The 19,573-nt window shown below is 36.6% G+C and overlaps 1 protein-coding gene across 2 annotated transcripts in view; it reads right to left on the bottom strand.

The window, feature by feature from the left end:
• LOC112055070 (uncharacterized) overlaps positions 1-19,573 on the bottom strand; it is a 76,842-nt gene that overhangs the window by 25,310 nt on the left and 31,959 nt on the right. Inside the window, exons 2-32 of one of the 2 annotated variants that reach the window (XM_024095059.2) lie at positions 15,932-16,016; positions 15,312-15,402; positions 14,850-14,979; positions 13,942-14,084; positions 13,144-13,271; positions 12,888-13,067; positions 10,192-10,358; positions 9,645-9,935; positions 9,235-9,487; positions 8,956-9,138; positions 8,541-8,773; positions 7,985-8,198; positions 7,692-7,868; positions 7,364-7,596; positions 7,050-7,195; positions 6,726-6,859; positions 6,458-6,646; positions 6,173-6,384; positions 5,799-6,031; positions 5,516-5,646; positions 5,053-5,241; positions 4,208-4,926; positions 3,862-4,111; positions 3,390-3,572; positions 2,537-2,796; positions 2,100-2,268; positions 1,747-1,913; positions 1,411-1,663; positions 1,177-1,314; positions 804-1,015; positions 539-672 (exon numbers count right to left, since the gene is read on the bottom strand). In XM_024095059.2, the coding sequence (XP_023950827.2) occupies positions 539-672; positions 804-1,015; positions 1,177-1,314; positions 1,411-1,663; positions 1,747-1,913; positions 2,100-2,268; positions 2,537-2,796; positions 3,390-3,572; positions 3,862-4,111; positions 4,208-4,926; positions 5,053-5,241; positions 5,516-5,646; positions 5,799-6,031; positions 6,173-6,384; positions 6,458-6,646; positions 6,726-6,859; positions 7,050-7,195; positions 7,364-7,596; positions 7,692-7,868; positions 7,985-8,198; positions 8,541-8,773; positions 8,956-9,138; positions 9,235-9,487; positions 9,645-9,935; positions 10,192-10,358; positions 12,888-13,067; positions 13,144-13,271; positions 13,942-14,084; positions 14,850-14,979; positions 15,312-15,402; positions 15,932-15,994 (6,205 nt within the window). In that variant the 5' untranslated portion in view covers positions 15,995-16,016. Of the gene's footprint in view, positions 1-538; positions 673-803; positions 1,016-1,176; positions 1,315-1,410; positions 1,664-1,746; positions 1,914-2,099; positions 2,269-2,536; positions 2,797-3,389; positions 3,573-3,861; positions 4,112-4,207; positions 4,927-5,052; positions 5,242-5,515; positions 5,647-5,798; positions 6,032-6,172; positions 6,385-6,457; positions 6,647-6,725; positions 6,860-7,049; positions 7,196-7,363; positions 7,597-7,691; positions 7,869-7,984; positions 8,199-8,540; positions 8,774-8,955; positions 9,139-9,234; positions 9,488-9,644; positions 9,936-10,191; positions 10,359-12,887; positions 13,068-13,143; positions 13,272-13,941; positions 14,085-14,849; positions 14,980-15,311; positions 15,403-15,931; positions 16,017-19,573 lie in introns of those variants that run through there. The other variant, XM_052888591.1, reaches the window with a different exon arrangement.

Genomic DNA, 19,573 nt, shown 5'->3' with positions numbered 1-19,573 from the left:
TGATTCAAATCCCGAGTCTTAATGGGTGGGAATGAAAATTCACGCGGTTCTTGCTTTCTGGAAATTCTCAGGTTTATACCTATATGACAATTTCGGAGTTGTAAAATTGGTGTTACAACCACGGGGCTGTAACAGGCACGAGCCTAGACAGTTAATATTTATATTGTAGGAAATAGTAGTCTGAGACGGATATCACGCCGATCGATTTCGTGTTGGCTCGTGTCTACGCTTTTTTTTTTTATTCTTTACAAGTTCAAGCTCTTGACTACAATCTCACCTGATGGTAACTGATGATGCAGTCTAAGATGGAAGCGGGCTAACTTGTTAGGAGGAGGATGAAAATCCATACCCCTTTCGGTTTCTACACGGCATCGTACCGAAACGCTAAATCGCTTGGCGGTACATCTTTGCCGGTAGGGAGGTAACTAGCCACGGCCGAAGCCTCCCACCAGCCAGACCTGGATAAATTAAGAAAATCTCAATCTGCCCAGCCGGGGATCCTAAAAGTATAATAATAATTTATGCGATTCAACAATACCCCGTATGTCTTCCTCAATCAAGTAATCTTTAAACCGGCGCAATATTGACAGTCCATTGGCCACAGCGTCGAGATCAAACGCTAGAGGAGTACCGTGCAGCAGAGGTTGCATATCTTCTATAAGACCAAAAACGCTGAAAGCACAACAGAGACTATTAAATAAACTGTTCTCAATCAATAAAGTAAGCCTTTACATGCAATACATGACATAAACCAAAATGGAGTTTTAGTTAGATTAGAAATTTTCAACTGTTAGTTGACTTGCCTAAACAGTATGCTATCCACTGTGTCATCCATCAGTAACTGCATTCCCGCGTCAATCATTGCCGTCAATTTACCCTCCATCACACCATTCACGTCGAGTCGACTGGCCACTCCGAGCAATCGCGATACGTGTTCCACTATAACCTCTATTGTGTTTAAGATTTCTGACATGAAGGTGAAATTCCAAAACTCCTTGTCCTGTAGCACTGGAAGCTAGAGAGTTACCATAAATTTAACCATATTTCTAAGCTACAATTTACTTTGCTTATGTTAATAATATTTTGCACAAATGCAAAAACTTAGAAAGGTAAAATGCCCAAGTTTTGACATTTTGAATCTTTTTCAATTTAGCAAGAAATATATAGGTAACTTACATTGGCAGTAGCTGTAGTTTGATTAACATTGCTGCTGATAATTAAAATAATGTCAGTGCAGTTGTAGCTTTGGCAAATATCTTCCCATTTATAATCACGTATACCCAAATACTTGCTAGTAGGTTGAAGTTCTTTAATCTGGAAGAAGAAAGTACAAATTACCAAATTCGTTTAATCGTTAGTGTATATGATTAAAATAATATTAAGACATAGCCATGTTTGTGCTTAACTTACCAAAAATAAATCAATTTCTGCCTTTTCAATGTTTTCTATTAATCTATCATCATCGACTACTTTTCCAAGTTTTTTCGTGAACTCTTTGGCATTAGTAAGGTAAGTATTCAGATTATCTTTCACATGTAAATTGTGCGTGATATCAGCTTTCAGTTGTTTGAAATATGGCATCTCAGCTATTCCACTGACTTCTTTCAGGTGAGGTAGTTCTGCTCTGAGAAGCTTCACTGTTCTTGCGAGGACTTTTGCAAATCTTAAAAAAATCAATATTTTTATCATCACAGTAGATGTAAGAATGTTAAGACATTAAAAAATTAAAATGGTAATAGCACTCACAGTGTAGCATTTCCAAAAGAATTTAGTGTAACGTTTTTTGTGAGGCATTCTGATAGCTTGGTAGACCTGGCGTTCACATCCTCTAAAAGGTGAAGCTTGATTTGTTCCAATAGATCGTTGAGCGACTTGTTCAATTCATACTTTGTGTAGTTCCGAGTTGATATTAGCTAAAGAAGATTTTATCATAAGTCCAGGCTTCTTAACATACTTAATTAATTAAAAGCTCTTTTTTAATTTTTTTAATCGCGTAAGTTTACAACAGCACAATATAGATGTTTCAAATATAGGAGTGAATAGTTGCCGTTAAGTAGAGATTTTATTGAGAACAAAAAAAAGCAAAATCCAGTCTATACCTCACTAATAGCCATATCCCAGTGGAAATCGTTTTTAAGAGTACTATACGTTTCTCCTAAAGACATATGATCAATGTTGCAAAGAAGATTATCGTACTCTTGCTTCTTGTACAACTGTAGATTGATTTGCTTGAACCAACTCGTGAATTGGGAGCAGAGGATGCATTGGCTAAAAGACAACATCAAAACAATGTTAAGATACTTGATGAATATACAATTGATAATGGAAAAGTCGGAGTGATTTGGTATTTGGTCAGGGAGCAGCCTCACTAGCTGCAAAAATTATAACTATATTAAAATTAGTATTAAAACTATACAAAAATTAATTCTGCTTGAAAAGCTGTGATTGATTTACTCAAAATACTACACTCTCTACGTTCTTAGCAAATTTGCAAATATAGGACAAATAAAAGCAACTTAATATAAAATTCTCTTACCTGTTATTAAGATATAAAGTAGCAGCATCCACGACGTTGCTAAGAAGACCAAATGATATTTTTATCAAAGAATCTGTTGACAACAGATCCATGGCTACTTCTCGAAAGCGTTCCAACTTTTCTTTTGTTACCCATGTTGGTCTTTTTGGTGCCTTGGGGCCATTTTTAATAGATTCAAGTTTAGATTCTATATTGGCAAGATCTTTGTATAAAGATTCATAGTCGACATCTTTCGTTAGTTTTAATTCGTTGTCATAACCCTGAATGAATAAAAATCAAAGTGAATTAACAATTGCAATCATCAAGAAAGATTTTTACGAAACTTAGTGATCAATTGAGGGTAGGTGTGTATAGTACAGATTAAAATATTGTGGTTTAAACAGTGCCTTTAAGACTTTTAATATTGGTGTCGTACAGATAGGACGTTTATAAATTCATTTGCTTTTTGCGGAGAATATTTTGTTTTATGTTTATTTTCTGTATGATGTGGTACTACTAACTTGATCGACTTTCCCAATCTAGGCTTAGAGTTTCTCTGGAATTTTCTTTGAAGAAAGAGTGACTCAATATTTCGTAGTCCGATTCAAGACTCCGAGCCCCGAGGACCTCGTGATCCAAAACCACATAAATGCTAATGAACTAAAGAGTTAGTTTGGCAAACAAATTAAGCCGATGGTCTCAGCTACTGTTATTGATATTTGCTAGAGTGGTACACCCACTGTATTAAATCTAGAGCTCTTTTATAAGGCGGAGTAGGTACTTGACACTTGACACGACCATTCAGACTAAACATCATCATTGTCCAAAAAAGGACATGACTGTTTTCTTCAGATATACTATTTAATTGCGCTACCTGAGAAGCGAAGAGCATTGGCGGTAGTTCTCTGTACAGTACAGTAGAGTTAGTGTCGCAGATCTGTCGTTGCATAGTTGTCAGCATGCCGGTGCCGTCGGGCACGTAATCGGATATGGTTATGTTCGGCAGACAGAACGTCTCCGTGCTGTTGGTGTTTGTATCTCGGAGCAGCCTCACTAGCTGCAAAAATTATAACTATATTGTATTTGTAATTCACAATTTAATGAATTGCTTTTTCAGTTGTTGTGAAAATTAATATAAAAATAGCTAGGAGCTAAATATTAAGTTCACCTTGGTTGATTTTAAAATACATTTAGAGACTAGATGACATCGAAGACGAAATAGAAAGGGAGGAAGCAGTAGATTCTAAATATGGGTATAATATAATATAATCATATTATATCAAAAAGGATTAAGCAGAGGGAGAAATATTATTAGAAATTTAAACTTTAACATATATATCACTCACGTGTATTCTATCTAAATTGGTCAAAACATCTTCTGCGATTTCGAATCCTTTTTCTGCGGTGGTAAAGAAGTTATTGGCATTTGGGCCATCGTAAAGTTCCCTTAGTTCCTTCCACCAATCACCATTCGAAAGGAAGCTTATCACTATGCTGTATTGTTTTAAATTGCTTTGCAAGAATTTCAAGTAAATTGGTATTCCCAGATCGTAGGCGTATTTGATAGACGTTTTCAGGACGTTTACTAGTTGTTGTCTAAAATAATAAATAAAAATAAACTTAAAAATACACGAAAGCACTTTTAGTATACATATTTTGTTAAAATGTTTTCATAAGAACATAGAAAATTACCTTTTGTTGATAAATTCAAATATATCAGTAGCATTCTCCGATTTATCTCCTAGTGTTTTTACAACGTTTATTAAGCTTTTCCTCGCATTTTCATAATCATCACCCATAACGTTTTCTATTGCACTATATATAACTTTGTACTTCTTAGCACATATCTGAGCTTTCACCCTATCTAGTTCTACAAGAACATTCTTCGAAATGTCTTTATCATTTAACCGATTACATAAATCGTTCAAAGCGTTGCTCATCTTATAAGTATCTTTATTAGTCCATAAAACATCAGTTATAAGATCAAAATGTAAAGCAATAGCTTCTGACGGTCTTCTGTTAAATATTTTCTTTATTGCGTCTAGTTCTGTTTCTAAACTCTTCATTTCTTCTTCAGGAGCATTTACAAAATCAGTGATTTGCAATTTTTCAATTTTTGTAACAAGTTTATTGATAATAGTTACAACTCTAGTTAAATAGGTAGAAACTACGAAATGTTTCTTATTCGTTTCACTAAATATTTGATACGAAGGTTCTGTACCTTTGATTTCATATGATAATACAAGATCTACTGCACGCTTCAGCTTCTCTTTTGTTGTTTCTAGTTTAGTGTCGGTTTCTATAGTTTTATTAGATTTTTTCAATAGAGTTGCAAGATCATTTCCTGTACTGTAAAACTTTTCATACGTACTTGTTAAATTCGATACTTCCATGGTAAAAAAGAAATATTGCTGTAAAAAGAAACCAATTTGATTATCGTATCAAAAGATTTTTTAACAAAGTAAAATAGCACAAGTTGAATAAAAGTTGAGAAAAAAGGTAAATTATTTTTGATTATAAAATTTTAGACGACGTACAGGCTTGGTAAAAATGTCTATAAGTTTATTGTCCCCTCTCGGCATAGAAATCCAGTGCAGCAGCGAGGGGCAGACGAAAGTCTCGACATGAGCGAGAACGCTGGCGTCGATCGGACTGTTGGGGCCGGGTTTTAGTGCCTGGAATACTTCGTTACAATCCCAGAAATGGGTTTGCGATGCTCGACGGACCTGTAAATAATGTGTTCGGGAGGTTAACATAAAAACATCAATAAAATTAATCAAAGATCATTCGTAGCGTAAAAATAAGGGCGTACGTACCAAAAATTTGCGTCCAAACAAATCATTGTGATATATCAGCTCCAAAATATGTGAAGAATGCATTAATACAAAAAAGACAAAATATCAAAATAAAATCTCCACTTTACCTTAGTTCACGTTATGATTCACATTTTACGAAGTGTAAACAATTAATGCACTAAAATAAATGTTATGATTATATAACCTGTTTCATAAATCCTAAATCCCAGTAAGAGTTTAGAAGAACAGCCATGAAATCTGCCAGTTTATCATACAACACATACAATCCAGTGTCTTTTGTAAATCCCAGGGCTTGCAAGATTGTGGAATTAGGTTCTGAAATAATATTTAAAAGTATAAGGTGTCTATCAGGAGAACAGGACTTACCTCTAATAAAGTCTCTCTAAATAATATAGTACAGTAATTCTAACAAAAATCCACATTAAATGATTGTTTGAACTGAAAGAACTGAAATTATATGTACTCACCATTATTCTCTTTGAAATAAGTATACAGATCTTGGGTAATATTGCCAAAGGTGGTAGGGATAAACTTTAGCGTATGTTTCCATGTAGCCCTACTGAGGCTCCTACAATTGTCGTCGTAGTTGTCAGCGGAGCAGTTGAGGTATTCTTTCCACAGAACGCTTAAAGAAACATTCTCTTGGGTAAACGAAGTGTTTAAAGCGTTCAGTACTGTATCCACTTTTGATAAAAATTTCCTGAAAGCAAATAGTATGGTTTTACTCTATAACTCAAGCTGAGAAGTTCTTTTTATTAATATATATATTAACCAGAATATTGGGATGTTGTAAAATATTATACAAGAATATTACAATGGTGATGGTTAACTTACTACTTACCTCATAACTATTTCCTCTGTAGCGCCATCGAATGCCTCAGCTGAATATTGCAGAGCTGACAAAAGTGTTACATATTTATCAGTTTTTTCCTCGAAAGTACTTTTGAAAATATCTTTGATAGTATCCAAGTCTCTTATTAGAGAATCAAAAGTAGCTGAGAACTTAAGGAATATGTTATCCGGAAATTCTGTGGTATTCCATGATTGAGTTTTCTAAAATTAAAAAAATAAGAATTAGAAAAGTATTTTTATTGTACGGAATTTAAATTGTTTAAAACGTACTTACGTAAGCTGTAGCATTTCTCATAGCTAGATAATCAGTCCATTCATTAAGTAGATCTGAGTCAAGACACATGATGGTCTCCAATGACTTCAGTCCCATCTGCGACTCGTTACTAAGGTTCAAAAATTGTATGAGACTACCAGAGCAGGGCCACGATGGAACGGCGTTCATCATCGAAATTATCGGGACAAGCTAAAAATGCAGAAATGGTAAAAACACAAATTTAACACTATCCAGATGAAAATGTTCAGTCAACTATTACAGTACTTACATCAGTTATATTATCAGCAACTATCACATCGACAAAGTCTTTTACTAAATACGGCACATTGGGAAGCATATTCCTTAAAATAGTCGCTGTAGAAGGCGGCACTGATGATAAAATTGTTTCATTTCTTGTAATACCTAAAATCAAAATAATTTACACCTAGAGTTTTTTATTATTATGATCATATAACCGTCAATAAAAAGCGAAGTAGAGTTATGGAAGACAAAGGTACTAGAAGAAGGGGGAAAAGGAAATGCTAATGAGGAGAAACAATAGATTTTGACAGGCCCAATTCAAGCAGCTCAAATTAGAACAACCATCTCTTACCCCCAATTAACTGAATTATATCATCCAGTATGGTCAATGGTCCGTTAGACAAGTAAAGGCTGTATTTAAATTTAAACCATCCCTCGCTATCTATACTGAAGACGCCGCGGTCCAATATATCCAAAAAACGTAGCCCGAATTTGATGCTAGAAGAAAAACACAGTTCGCTTAGTTTTAAAGTATAATTATGTGAAAGAAAAATAAACAAAAGATGCTTTCAAAATGTTGAATTATTTTGTTTTCATTATTAAATATCTTAGTACATGCAGTCAGAAAATGCGGTGTTTAAGTAAAATGCGATGTTTAAATCAAACCTTATGTGTAACATTCGGTTCAAATTCTTGAAGTCCAGCCAGAAATATTTAAATTCCTTCATCATCTCAGCTACCTCTTTTTGTTCCTTGTCATTCATATTAAAGGTTTTATACTCAAACAGATATGTGTAGTCATTATAAAGTTTTTCGTAAAGCTTGTTTAGGCCAGATATCAAACCAGTCCAGTTAATTTCTTCTAAGATACTGTGTTTTGAGTCCTTTACATTTGTTATCTAAAAAGACATTGAGTTATTTCATTAATTTATCAATTAACCATCTACATAATCTTTCAATATTACTTTTTATCATCTTATTATTTCTTACTTACAGCTTTTCCAATGATTGATTCTTTTTTCAGCCCTTCTTCGATAGCATTAGTTATATTACACAAGGTTGCAAATACATTTTTATCATTATTGTCTTTAGGAAAATTTAAGTAAATAGATGCTACATCTGGTCCATAACAAAATATATCTTGACACGGAGTTGATAGTGCTTTGTACATCTAGAACATTGTTAAAGAGTAACATAAAGTCAATTAGTACGTAACGAAATAATTAAAAAATTAAATCGTTGGGATTTAATTTCTTAATTATTTGATACAAAGTTTATCTACATTACCTTTTCTTCATCTAATGCTGTATTTAAAATCATTTTGATAATATTTGGATATAATTCTTTAGCCTTATTTTGCAAATCTCGAGGAGCTACGTCCAGTTGATCATTGATTGCGTTCAATATTGTCAACATGTCCTTTAAAAATGGGGATATTTTAAACTCTAGTAGAGCATTTTGGCTGACTACCTCTTTGGCTAAAGCCCCATGTACTGTTATTCTGTAAAAATAATAAAAATACGTTTAGATAAATTAATAAATAAACCAACCGCAATTTTGGTTAATTGGACGATAAGAAATTCCAACCAATTGCATTTAACGTGCTATTTACATAATTGTTATTTCATATTAATTAGTTCGAAATGTAATATACCAAGATCACATGTTTATACCTATCAATTTCAAATGCATAATGAATTTAAATGATTTTAGAAAAGTTTTCATAAAACAGGAATTAAATATTTGCATGGCAACATTTAATGCAATACATCGATCTTTGTAAAAATATAAAGTTAGTAACTTAACATTTTTCCGCTTAGAAATTAAGTGTTATAAAACTCACAGTATATGTTTACCCAAGTATGCATTCGTTTTAAAAGCCTTCAAAATTTCTGAATCTTCAGAAATATTAAACGCTTTAGTCCAATCCATTGCTTGTTGTTCTTGCAATACCAACATTTCTATGTCTTCTGTAAAGTTTCTAAGAATTTCGAAATCTTTATCGACACTATATAGTTGGCTACTAATGTCTTTTCCTAAAGTTTCCAATACGAACAGTGATGCCATGCTATTTATCTGCAAATTATTATGTATTTTAATACCTTTGTAAAATAAAACAGCTATTATCAAAACAAACAGTGTAAAGTAAAGCCATAATAATGTAATGATCATTTACTTAATTGTTTTCCTACGCTTTGGCATGCACATAGACCTATGTTAGCAGTTTTATTACCGCTGCTAGCTATTGTTTTACTCACATTATCCTTCACGTCGTAGACACCGAAACTAGATACTAAATCATAGATGTAACTGTTCCAGGCTTCAGTACAAAGTTGTGATTTTAAATTAGATGCTTCTTTTTCGGTTATCAGAAAAAACTTCTTTATACGGCTCGTGTCACAGAACATTTTGTTCGTATCGCTTAGTTTTGAAGTAATTATCTAAAAAAAATATTTAGTTTCTTAGGGGTTAATGTTCAGTTATTAAATATCTACTTAACTTAAACTAATAAAACACATATTTATTGTGTTGAGTACCTGTATTCGTTCTGCATCTGCTAAACCTTCTAATCCTTTAGTAATTACATTAGGTTGAAGATTCAGCAGTATTTCAATAGCGCGGGGGTGACGCAGGGAGACTTTGTAGGCCAAATGTTCTATATGCATGTTGATGTTGATGACTTTACGAGCGCCTTCGATAAGCTTTGCCAGTAGAGTAGAATAAAATAGCGCATCATGTTTTTGATCCTTTGACAAAAACTTCATAATGAAATTTGTAACACCAGACAAACTAGACAAAAGAAGGAAAGTTGTGTAAAGAATAATAATATATAGTTCTCGTTCAGTAATGACAAGAAGAAATTTAAAAAATATATTTTAAGAATAATTATAATGAATATTAAACCAATAAGCAAACCAATAATAAAGCTAATAAAATATAAACTTACCCTTTAAAAATACTGATTGTTGTAATATTAGAACCAATTTCTGAAAGTGAATCTGTAACCTTGTTAAAGAGTTGTGACACTTTATGAAATCCATTGCTTATTCCAAACTTATCACTGACAACCGATATTGTTAAATCAGTGACAGCTTCTACATTATTAACGTCTTGTTTTGTTAGAAATTTGTGTAAATACTCTACACCTATAACTGCTGTATCAACAACCTCATTTAAAGTTTTAAATGATTCTGTGTCTCCGAATGTTGGTTGAAAAAGATTAACAACTTCTTTTATACTGAAATATAAAAATAAAAATTATAGCTTTAGTAAAATAAGATAGTAAAAATTATGGTTAATAGCATTCAGTATTGGTATTAAGCATTTCTGCGTTGAATAAATTCTAATTATATTTAATGCAAGTACCGCTTAATGTAATGAAACTTGGCATGGGAGTAAATACCATATAAGGTGCGCTTCGATGAATAACATTAAAGTTCATAGAAATTGGTACTGTTTTCATAATAAAGAGGTATTATTAAGGCTACACTCACGTGGTCATGTTCACGTAACTAAAGTCCACTTCTCTATTCAGGATCATGGACGTCAACTCCGGCGGCAGAAAACTGTCAGTTGACATCATCCTTAATACTGCTACGACCATGTCACCAAGTCTGGTCAGTGCCAAGTCACCAGATAGTTTGTAATACATTTCGCCTATCTATGGAAAGCTTTACTATAGATTATTAATTTGTGGTAAGTCACTCCATTCAGCGATGATCTCACATCGCGTGGTTATTAACAATACAAAAAAAAAAAAAAAAAAATATGTTTATTTCAGGCCTTGACCCATAGCTGTTAGTGTACAAAAAAAAAAAAAAACAATAGCTTAAATTATATGTTAGTAAAATAAATACAGACCAAAAAAATAAAAAATAAAAAAAAGAGAAATAATAACACTACATATTTAGGTATAATACTTACTTAAGATATCTGCCCCTACATACTGACACACCGGGCACACAGGTATGTGTGTGTATCCAGTGCCTCAGTATGGGACAGTCATACTTTTCGCTAATCACCCTCAGGAAGGTGTTAGTGCTCCCCCTCAACCTGCTCATCAGCGTTGCCGTTCGTTTCCGTATGACTGTAGAGAAGCTGTCAGTCCTTCCGTACGCAAACATTGCTGATGCACTACAGTACCGTGGGAGCCCCAACATCACCCTGAAGGCATTGTTGTATTGCACTCGGAGTGCATTGTATGTCTTCTGCGTATAGTTGACCCACAGGCTGCACGTGTATAGCGTCTGACAGAACGCCTTAAACAGTGTTACTTTTACGTCTACAGTAGACCGCGCGAACCTGCGAGCCAACATATTGCATCTGACAGCAATCGCTCTCCTTTCCCTTTCCCTTTCCATGTCCATGTCGTCGCACAAACCCTCAGTGACAATATGACCGAGGTATTTGAACTCCGACACCCTCTGAAGCTCGATTCCTCCCAATGTTACTGGTGGTACATTTTCTAATTTTCGCGAGCCCACCCGAAACACCAGAAGTTCGCTCTTCTTAACATTATACAGAAGGCCATGCTTCTGCGCATATCTCTCACAAATTGTCAGCAGCTTCCGGAGCGCCCTTACTGATGGACTCAACAACACCATGTCGTCAGCATAACTAATATTGTTAACACACTGCCCATCTATTGAGCAGCCGACGCCAGCGTTGCCGAGCTCTATAATTAGTTGGTTCATGTAGAGGTTGAAGAGTGCTGGAGACGATAATCCCCCCTGTCTCACTCCACACTCCAACCTGAACTCATCAGAAAGAGTACTCCTCCATTTGACCTGGTTAGTCAGATGGTCATACCAATACTTGAGAATATTGATCACTTCCTGTGGTACTCCCGAGTCAATCAACTTAGACCAAAGTATATCATACCTAACCAGGTCAAAAGCTTTCGAGAGGTCCAGAAAGGCAGCGTATACAGGTGTACTCCTATCAGTGTAGTATCTAACGGTATGTTTGAGCGTCAGCATCGCACTTTCTGTCGAGACACCCGGTCTAAAACCAAATTGTGCATCGTGAATTCGCAGATATTTGCTTAGCTGACGCTCCAACAGACCGTCAAAAACCTTGGCTATAACAGTAGCCAATGAGATCGGTCGGTAGTTCCCTTTCTCAGTAATATCCCCTGTTTTGTTTTTAATTATGGGTATGACCACCGTCCTCATTAGCTCCGCCGGCAGATATGAGTGTCTGATACATATGGTAAATAGTAAAGCCAGAAGCCTCGGAAGATGTGGACCTGCATGTAATAAGTGTTCTATACTTAAGCCATCGTGTCCGGGTGACTTTCCTTTCCTCATTCCTTTCAGTATCTCTTTAACAGTACTGGCAGAAATACGGGATGGAATACCCGACACAACGCCTACGCTACTACTACTCTGTATAGATTCTACAGGTGAACGAGCTTGAAAGAATTCTTTAAAAAGATTTGCTATCTCCTTTGACTCCGTAACACCGGCGATACTCACTGGGATCCCTACCTTAGGACTTCAGGACTCCAGAAGCCTTTAAAGTCTTTATTTTTATGACGTGTCGCTATAATGTCCATTTTAATTTGGTCTTGGTGATTTTGACAATATTTTAATTTCTGCTTAAAAGTTTTTCTCGACGCAATCATTAATTCATAAATATGACCTTGCCTCGGCTTGCCATACCAGACCCAATTTAAAAACTTTTGTCTGGCATCCCAGTGAGCTTCGCGTACGTGTTTATTCCACCCGATGACGCATCGCTCGCCCTTACCTTTCCTCTTCAACTGACAATTGCTATGCTTGTGACTGTAAGAAGCCGCCTTCATTAGACAATTAACAATACTATTATATAAATTATCTATAATGGCTCTATGTTCCAAGCTAACATTATCACACAAATTATCACAGCATTGACTAAGCTCTTGGGGAAACTCAATTTGTTTAAGCATCTCATTACAGCTCTTATTGTATATAGACTACGTTATCATTGTTATTTATTAACGAGGTAAGTTGGTCGCTCATTACTAATAAAAATAATTTAAACTAAAATTGAGTTTTTATAATCACAAATCATAACATTTTGTTTTCATTGAAATTCGTAATACCGTAAAACTCTTTTTTTTTATATCCTGTCTTATCATGTTTAATATTATTGTCTACGATAATAAATTATATTAATCTCATGTTATATTTATTGCAAATTTTCATACCATTGTAATAAATTTTCCTATATCCACTTCATATATGAGACCCATCACTAGAGTTAGTACTGTTTTCTTCGGTAGTGCACACAATTTATCAACAAAAGCCTTTAGGTGTTCGACATTTTCAACTTTAATAGTTTTACTGATAGAATTTACATTACATCTGTCTAAATTTCCCTCCAACATCTGAAAAAAATAAATCATTTTTAATTTCAATAAGTTTTTGAGGCACTAAATTGTTGTATTTTTTAAAAATACTTACGGCTTCAAATCCAACTTCAGCTGTGATAACACTATTGGCCACATCATCATGCAGATCAAGTTCTTTTGATAAATACCGTTTCGCCCTTTGTGTATTTCTAAAAATGTCGCCAACATGCAAGCCATTTTCTGAAATTAAAATCTGTTACAGTTATAAAATTCTTTTGCAACTTTACTGGGTAAACGATGACTTCGTCAATAAACAGATAATACTGACATTATTGATGAAGAAAGTCATCGATCATCATCATCATTATCATCACCCGATAGACGTCCACTGCTGGAAGCTTTCGGTATATGGGTTTGATGTCATCGGTCCAACGTTTTCTGTTGCGGGGTTGCCATTACAGCTGCAACTTATGACCCTTACATCTCGGCACTTTAAACTGTGTGTTTCGCCTACTGCCACTTCTGCTTCGCGACTAGTACTGCTATGTCGGTGACCTTGGTTCATCTGCAGATTCTCTCAATCTGATTTGATAACACAGAGACACTTTAGGCATAGCTCGCTCGCTGAGTGACTCTTCATAAGATGCCCAAAGTTAGCAACCAAATCAAAATCATCACTAGCTAATGTGATAAAGTTGAATATGCTTTAAGAGGATGACAGAAAGTTTTCGACATTACTTAATCAACGTAACAGGATTTGCAAGATTATAAAATAATATAAAAGGTTTATATTATTCTTTTCTAATATTTCCTTAACTTGCAAATTCCGTACCGTTTATTTAGTAATACGAGTACTCTAAGACCCTGTAATAGCATCGTAAGGCTTTTATTGATTGAAGTTAACACTCACTAGTGATGTTCAAGAGTAGAGGATGATCAGCGATGTCCGACAGTGTGGCCAACAGTTTGAGGGCGTTGGGCACGTTGGCTGCCGTGTCGATCACCGTCTCGTTGGTGATGATCGTTGATATTTGGCGCTGCAGTTGTGTGAACCTTGAGAATACAACAAATGACATAACCACCATCAGTAACATCATAGACATCTACTACTATTGGACAGTGGACCTCTATAACCTCTGCCTTCGATTCGGAGGGCGTAAGTTCGAATCCAGTTACCTCTAACTTTTCAGTTATGTACATTTTACGAAATTAAATATTACGCGTCTCAAACGATGAGGGAAAACTTCGTGACGAAATCTGTACCTATTTTTTTTTTTTTTTATAATAAATAAATATACTTAAACAATACACATCACTATCTAGCCCCAAAGTAAGCATACATAGTAGCTTGTGTTATGGGTGCTAAGATAGTTGATATTATAATATTAATATACAATTATATACTACATATAAATACTTATATAATGTATAAATACACACAGACACTGGAAAACACCCATGTTCATCACACAAATATTTTCCAGTTGTGGGAATCGAACCCACGGCCGTGGATGCAGAAAGCAGGGTCACTACCCACTGCGCCACGCGGCCGTCAGTACCTATACCTACCTGAGAATTTTCATAATTGCCTACGTGTGTTAAGCCTTTTCGTGTGATTTTTAGTAAAGACAATGTGCCTACTTGCTACTGAGCCGTGATAACCCAGTGGATCTGACCTCTGCTTCCGATTCCGGAGGGTGTGGTTTCGAATCCATTCCGGCAGTGAGCCGAATATGGGTTGATAACAATACAATACCTACTACTTGCTTGGTTATTTGAGATTTAGATGTTATTATTTACTTTAAAATGTAATCTTACTTGGACTTTTCATACGAAGGTATCTCTTCAAACTCGTCCAAGGCCGAGCACTCATTATTCACATTGCACACGAATGATTGAAGAAAGTTCATCACCCCAGCGCTGGGCAGAGCGCGAGCTGCAAATTGACCTGAAAATAAACATAATGTTATCGCCGCGTTGCAACGGACGGCTTCAGTGTGCTCGTGGCGTTCAAGCCGTCCACATCTCTTGTTGTGTAATTCTTTATGGGTTACTTTGGATAGGCGGAAAGAGTGACTTGAGTGACCTTGCAGTCCAGGGGCATCCTGGACTGCAGGGGCCCTTTGTGTGTATGGGGGTCCCCGTATCATTGATAAGGCTGATACGGCGGTAGCTACGCTCTGGGTTTATGTATGTTGATTGCTGGCTAACTGCTCGAGCCGTGTATGGCCGACTTAAGAGCCGACATTTTGAATCATGTCATGATAAACAAGTACTTACATGTGGGATAATCTGTGTTATCGACGTTGGTCCGCACGATGTACAGACTCAGTATGACCATCGCCGCCCATAGCACGCCCGCCAGAGTTATCTGAGAACAGTCCAACATTTACTTATGTATAACCTGACGGCCTCTATGGCGCAGTGGTATGTGGATTTACAAGATGTAGGTCCTGGGTTCCCCGGCTGGGCCGATTGAGATTTTCTGAATTGGTTCAGCTCTTGCTGGTGGGAGGCTTTGGCCGTGGCTAGTTACCACCCTACCGGCAAAGACGTACCGCCAAGCAATTTAGCGTGCCGGTACGATGCTGTGTAGAAACCGAAAGGAGTGTGGATTTTCATCCTCCTCCTAACAAGTTAGCCCACTTCCATCTTAGATGACATCATCACTTACCATCCATCAGGTGAGAGACGCCCCCGAGATCGTGAGTTAGAAAACCCACGTCCGGGTGACGTTAGATATCGGGGACCTCGTCTTCGCCGGCGAAGACGCTGTGTAGCTTGTGATTGTGTTGCCCGGGAAGCATTGTCGGTCGTCATGTCATCGTCTGGATCGTAAAGGACGTTTTTGGGACGCCTCTGTCGGCTGATATGAAGATGTTGATGAATGCAGCACTCACCGGTTTTCTCCTCCGTATGAGGTAGTCCTTCCACAGCAGCAGGCGAAGCTGTCGGCCCGCCATGATGCCGCGACACACGGCATCACTGGGAACAACAAAACTATTTTATAATATTGTTTTAGCCATCAATATAAATCGCTAGATGGGCCCCTCCATATTAAATAACGCACAATTTATGTCATTATCCAAAGACGTGCACGCACATCTTATCTTAGTACGTAACAAGTGCATGCTGTGAATAAATGTGTACTTAAAAAATATTTACTGCCTTTTCTTATTTTAATCCCTCAATTATGCCTTCGTGTTCACTTTGGATGTGTAAAAACACAAGCCACAGCATAAATAAAGAGAAATGTGTTACGAGTGATGACGTACTCAATGTGCGAAACCAATGACAATTCCGCGACGCTTTGAGGCCCATCTAACGATCTACGATCGATGGTTTTAGCTGTAAGAGGCCGTACAGACTACTTTAGTATTTCAGTCGAGTACGAGCGATTTTTGGGCGGTAAATACAAAAATTGTTCGTACTAGGCATAAGTCACCGTGATAGATCTCATCCGGGAAAGTATTCGTTATCAACCCATATTCGGCTCACTGCTGAGCTCGAGTCTCCTCTCAGAACGAGAGGCCAGTAGTCCACCATTCTGGCCAAATACGGATTGGCAGACCTCACACACGCAGAGAATTAAGAAAATTCTCTGGTATGCAGGTTTCCTCACGATGTTTTGCTTCACCGTTTGAGACACGTAATATTGTATTTCTTAAAGTGCACACAGCTGAAAAGTTGGAGGTGCATGCCCTGGACTGGATTCGAACCTACAACCTCCGGAATCGGATGCAGAGGTAATATCCACTGGGCTATCATGCATAGGGGAAGTATTATACTGTGCTTCTATAATTGCTGATTCGAGAAATTTTTGATTTACTCGGTCGTGGCAGGCGAATATAAGAGGATGCCTTGCTTGTTTTTGAGTACCTCCACCGGCTATAAGCCTTAAGCAATGTTAATAAGTTGAATATGGTGATACATAATTACCAACATTCAACATCAATTTCAAAAGTGCAAACTTCGCAATGCTTTAACTTTGATGTACTTACTCGCTCTTTTTCTCTTTTTGGTGCCCATCTAGACGGGATGCCTTATGCAATTGCTGAAATAGCTTAGCTTAGAGCAGGGTTTCTCAAAGTGGGGTACGCGAACCCCTAGGGGTTCGCCATTCGACGGCAGGGGGTTCGCGACAAGATTTACGTAATGGTGGCCGAGTCAGAATTAAGATTAAAATTATCCAAAATTACCCCGAACAATGTCTTTATTGTTACCTTATTTTCTTCAATAGTCAAAAATATTTTTCCTTTGGTCGCCATTACTTAGTAAGGGGTAAGTTCGCTGTCACTTGGAAATTTTAACAATGGTTCGTGGAGCCGAAAGTTTGAGAAACCCTGGCTTAGAGTATCCAGGATAGCCCAAAGTTGGTATGTAGGTGTATACCTTCGTGCCTGGGAAAGTACCTACCAACGTTGATTTGCAAGTCCCAGTGACAATCATAACATACCCGTAAGTTTAAACAAACGAAAAAATATATAAGTAAATACCATACGATGCAACGTACATGCTTAGTAATAATTGTTAATAATAGAAACAAGTAATTAATCATGTTATAGTGTACAGTTATGTGTACAGCTGAGCAAATATTTGACTTAGTTCTACGCAACACGTAGTCCCACACGCGTGTAGGTACAATATACCTACAATACAATTACTATTATTAAAACATTACTACAATCCTAGATTATAAAAAAAAACACATACATACAGCCGAACGTAGAACCTCCTCCTTTTTGGAAGTCGGTTAACTAGAGGTACTGGTCCCTTAAGGAAATTGTCAAAAATAAATGTCGATATAAAAAAACATACCGATCAAATTGAGAACCTCCTCTTTTTTGAAGTCGGTTAAAAAGCAGACTGTACAACGTATGCGTCCTTCTATGACCTGACCTATGGATGTCAAACCTGGCCTGCTACGTGCAAAAATAACCAAAAGCTCCTTGTCTGCCAACGCAGCATGGAAAGAAGCATGTTGAATATAAAACTACGGGACCGTTGGATAGCTTCAAAAATAAGGAAAAGGACAAAGGTGAGCGATGTACTACAGAAAATAAGAAAACTGTAATTTGGACAGATACTACAGGAAAATGGACAAAGGACGTAATGGAGTGTCCTCGAAACGGAAAAAGACGTCAAGGACGTCAAATCAAAATGGGATGGAGGTTGGAGGATTTACCAAAAGGATGGAGAAGGTTAGCTCGAGACAGAGATGAGTGGAAAAAAGCGTGGGAGGCCTATGTCGCAGGACAACCTGACCTACAAAATTATAATTATTTTTTTATTAGTTGAATTTAAAATTTGTATATCCGCTAAGAACGGATTTTCCGAAAGGGCCAGACTAATGAGATTTGAGCTGCGGGCGTCCGCTAATCTGATATATCTATAGTAAGTCAATGGTAAGCATACAGTTAAGGATGGTTGCCCACTATATGGGTAAAGTTTAACAACCCCCTTGACTGTATTACTCTCGGCATCGTACCGGAACGCTAAATTGCTTGGCGGCAAAATTGTAGGGTAACGTAAGAAAAACTTATTACCATTATCAGTCTATTTGAAGGCCAGGCCTTTTAGGAAAGGTGATTTATCTTGGACCCACCACGCTGCTAAAGTGAGGGTCGGCGGGCTAAGGATGACAATGACAAGTGATAATGATAAATTATAATCTTAGATTCCGTATCCGTCTATAACATTACTAATAATAATAATTATGATCGGGAGGTATATCGTATATCTGTATTACAATGTTTATCATCGCCAGCTTCCCAACTCCAAGCTTCTACTGCGAATTTCTTGGAAGAAAGAATAGAAATTGAATTGTAATACAAGGGGCTAAAAAGAACCATAATCCACGAGGTATTTTTAGGACACGAACCGTAAGGTGAGGACCGCTAAATAGAAACATAGGTTACACTATACTTTTCACTACGATTGCGAAAAAATAAAATAATTCAGTGTATTCAATGTTGAGATTATTTTTGCAGACGCAGCTCGCAACTCATAAAAATCAAATAAAAAAAATCACGCGTTCCACAGACAAGAAACCTGCATTTCGTTCCAATATCATTATCAAACAATCTGGACCTTGTACATGTACCCTATGTTGATTTTTCGTTTTAAAGTACGAGTAGGCTAGTCAATGATCTGACTCGTAACAAACAAAAATTAAAAAAAAAAAATTTCTTTAGCCCCTAGAGGCTGAAATGCTTGTGTAGCTCCGCTGTGGAGGGTAATATGACAGTGTTTTGAGCAAGAGTAGTGAAAAAGCTGTTTATTTCATAACCCGACCCAGGAGTTGAAATATTACCCTCATGATCCGAAGCTACGTAGGCTCACGAGGCTTCTATATCCTCATTAAATTCTAGCTGGCAATCGAACCCAAGACCTACATCTGTTAAAGCATTATATCGTACTATGTAAGAACAGTCCTTCACATACATCTATACACAGTTAATAACTACCTTCAATCTGACATAAAGCACTATCTATGCGGTTCTCTTCTTGTCATTTCCGGGGCTCGAACGCGCTACCGTGGG

The sequence above is a fragment of the Bicyclus anynana genome, chromosome 23 (assembly GCF_947172395.1).
Source record: "Bicyclus anynana chromosome 23, ilBicAnyn1.1, whole genome shotgun sequence".
Classification (NCBI taxonomy): Eukaryota; Metazoa; Arthropoda; class Insecta; order Lepidoptera; family Nymphalidae; genus Bicyclus; species Bicyclus anynana.
This window is presented reverse-complemented; position numbering and strand designations above follow the sequence as displayed.